The following is a 2,415-nucleotide window of genomic DNA, read 5'->3' on the forward strand; positions in this document are numbered from 1 at the left end:
GCGCCCGGCCTCCCCTCCAACCCCCCCGCAGGGAGCCTAGGCGCCCCGTTCCCATACATGGGCAGCGCGGGGCCCGGCCGGGAAGCGGCGTCACGGGCTGGGGGGGCAGGGAGGGAGGGGGGCTCCAGGGCTGGGACCCTCCCCCCCAACCCCCCAGCCACCGGGAAGTGGGGACGCGGCGCCGGACAGGGCTATGGACGACCTGGGTAAGAGCCCGCAGGACTCAGGCGTCCGAGAGACCCCCCCCCACCCCAAGAGCCTGGCTGTCTGGGGTCTTAACCCCCTGCTCCCACCCCGGAAAGCCCAGGCGTTCAGGCTCCCAAACCCGCTGTTCCAGCCCAGAGAGCCCAGGCGTCTGGGCTTCCAATGCGCCTGCTCCCACTCCCCTAGAGAGCCCAGGCTCCCAAACCCCCTAGTCCACCCCTCCCCCCCAGCCCAGGGAGCTCAGGCGTCCGGGCTCCCAGCCCTGGAGAGCCTGGGCTCCCAATTCCCCGCAGCCCTCCAACCCGAGAGAGCCCAGGTGTCCAGGCTCCTAAGGGGGGTGGGGGGGGGCGGTCTCCCATCCAGGCGCTGACTTGGTCTAGCCCTGCTTAGCTGCATGGGGGCCCCCGTTCTGGGCTCCCCGAGAGAGTTGGGGGGAGGAACCCAGGCGTCCCGCTCCTAACCCCCCTCGCCCTCATCCGCGCCCGGAGAACCCCGGCGTCCCGGCTCCCTTCCCCCGTCTGGGCTCCGTGGGGCCCCCGCCCGCGGCTGCCTCCTGCCCTGCTCCCTCCTTCCCCGGTCCTTGTGGCCTCCACTCCCCGCCGGCCCTGCCGCGCTCCCCTCTTCCCTCCCCGGCCTCCTTCCCTTCTCCCCTCACTTCTCTTCCCTTTCCCTTGCTTCCCTGGCCCGTTCCCTCCTTCCTCCCTCCCTTCCCTGCTTCACTCCCCCTTCCTGGGCTCCCTGGCCGCCTTTCCTGCTCCCACCAGTCATCTCTCTCTCTCTCTTTCTTTCTTTCTTTCTTTCTTCATGTCACTCATTCCCTCCTTCCCCCCACTTCCCCGCTCCTCACTCTCCTCCTTTCCTCCCTTCTTCCTCCCTCTCTTCCTACCCTATCTTCCCTCCCCCAGCCCCAGCGTCCCAAGCTGGGACTTGCCACAAGGGGGGGCAGGGAGCCCCGGATGCCTGGGTTCTCTGGACTTGGGGGGGTGGGAGCAGGGGGTTTAGCAGCCCAGATGCCTGGGTTCCCTGGGGTGGGCAGTGGGCGCAGGAGGGAATGGGGGCCCAGGTGCCTGGTTTCCCTGGGGTGTGAGCAGGGGGGCCGGGAGCCCAGCTGCCTGGATTCCCTGCAGGGTGGGTGTAGGGGAGGCCAGGAGCCCAGATGGCTGGGTTCTCTGGGCTGGGGGTGGGTGGGAATAGGGGGTTTAGGAGCCTGGACACTTGGGTTCTCTGGTTTGGGGGGTGGGAGCAGCGGGGGCTGGAGACCCAGATACCTGGGTTCTCTGGGCTGTTGGGGTGGGTGTAGCAGAGCCTGGGAGCCCAGACACCTGGGTTCCCTGGGGTGCGGGGTAGGAGCAGAGAGGCTGGGAGCCTGGATACCTGGGTTCTCTGGGGTGCTGGGGGGTTAGGATCCCGGACACCTGGGTCCCACACCCCCGCCCTCCCCGCCTCGCAGACGCCCTCCTGGCCGACCTGGAGACAACGACGTCCCACATCGCTAAGCACCCAGTGCTGCTCACGGCCCCAGGGGATGGGGGGGCAGAGCCTCGTCCCCCTCCCCCGCCCTACAGCCCCAAGCACCAGGTGAGACCCCCCGGCCGTGATCCCCCCGCCCCTGGTGCTGGCCATGGCAATGTGACCCTAGAGCCTAGCATCTCTCTGCCCACCAGGTGACAGCCTTGGACCTGGCCCCGCCCCCAGGGGGTGACAAAGAGCACCTCTACAGGTGGGTCAAGGGCAGGGCTAGCCCCGGGGGGTGGAGCTTAGGGGCAGGGGTGCTGTAGGGTGGGGTTAGCAGGGGATGTGGCCAGCAGAGCTGGGGGTGGCAGGCCCTTGAGCTGGGGGGTGGAGGCGTGGCCTTTCACAGAGGGCGCGGGGCTTAGAGGGCTGGGGACAGGGCCAAGGGCTGGGAGATGTGGCCAAAGAGCTAGAGGCAGGACCTTTCACAATGGGGGTGGGGTCAGGAGGTCCTTCTCTCAGTTTGGGTGTGGCCAAGGCCCTGGGGGCGGGCCAAGGCTCACCATGCTCATGACATGCCCCGGGTCCCCACAGCACGGTGGTGAAGCCGAGGCCACCGGCCCCATCCCCACCCCCTGCAGCGGTCCTGGCCCCGGGCCTGGGAGAGCTGGACCGGCTCCTGCAGCAGCTCAGTGCCACCCATGGCTCCATCGCAGGTAATTGGCTGGGGGGCGGGGCCCGGGGGGGGGGGCCTGAGGG

At 69.2% G+C, this 2,415-nt stretch overlaps 1 protein-coding gene across 1 annotated transcript in view; it reads left to right on the plus strand.

The window, feature by feature from the left end:
* Positions 1–20: 20 nt before the first annotated feature.
* The window catches only part of TGFB1I1 (transforming growth factor beta 1 induced transcript 1), an 8,446-nt gene continuing 6,051 nt past the window's right edge, over positions 21–2,415 (plus strand). The window contains exons 1-4 of the mRNA XM_014527342.2: positions 21–206; positions 1,655–1,782; positions 1,869–1,924; positions 2,251–2,372. Of these exons, the coding sequence (XP_014382828.1) occupies positions 194–206; positions 1,655–1,782; positions 1,869–1,924; positions 2,251–2,372 (319 nt within the window). The 5' untranslated portion in view covers positions 21–193. The remainder of the gene's footprint in view (positions 207–1,654; positions 1,783–1,868; positions 1,925–2,250; positions 2,373–2,415) is intronic.

The sequence above is a fragment of the Alligator sinensis genome, unplaced genomic scaffold, assembly GCF_000455745.1.
Source record: "Alligator sinensis unplaced genomic scaffold, ASM45574v1 scaffold1409_1, whole genome shotgun sequence".
Classification (NCBI taxonomy): Eukaryota; Metazoa; Chordata; order Crocodylia; family Alligatoridae; genus Alligator; species Alligator sinensis.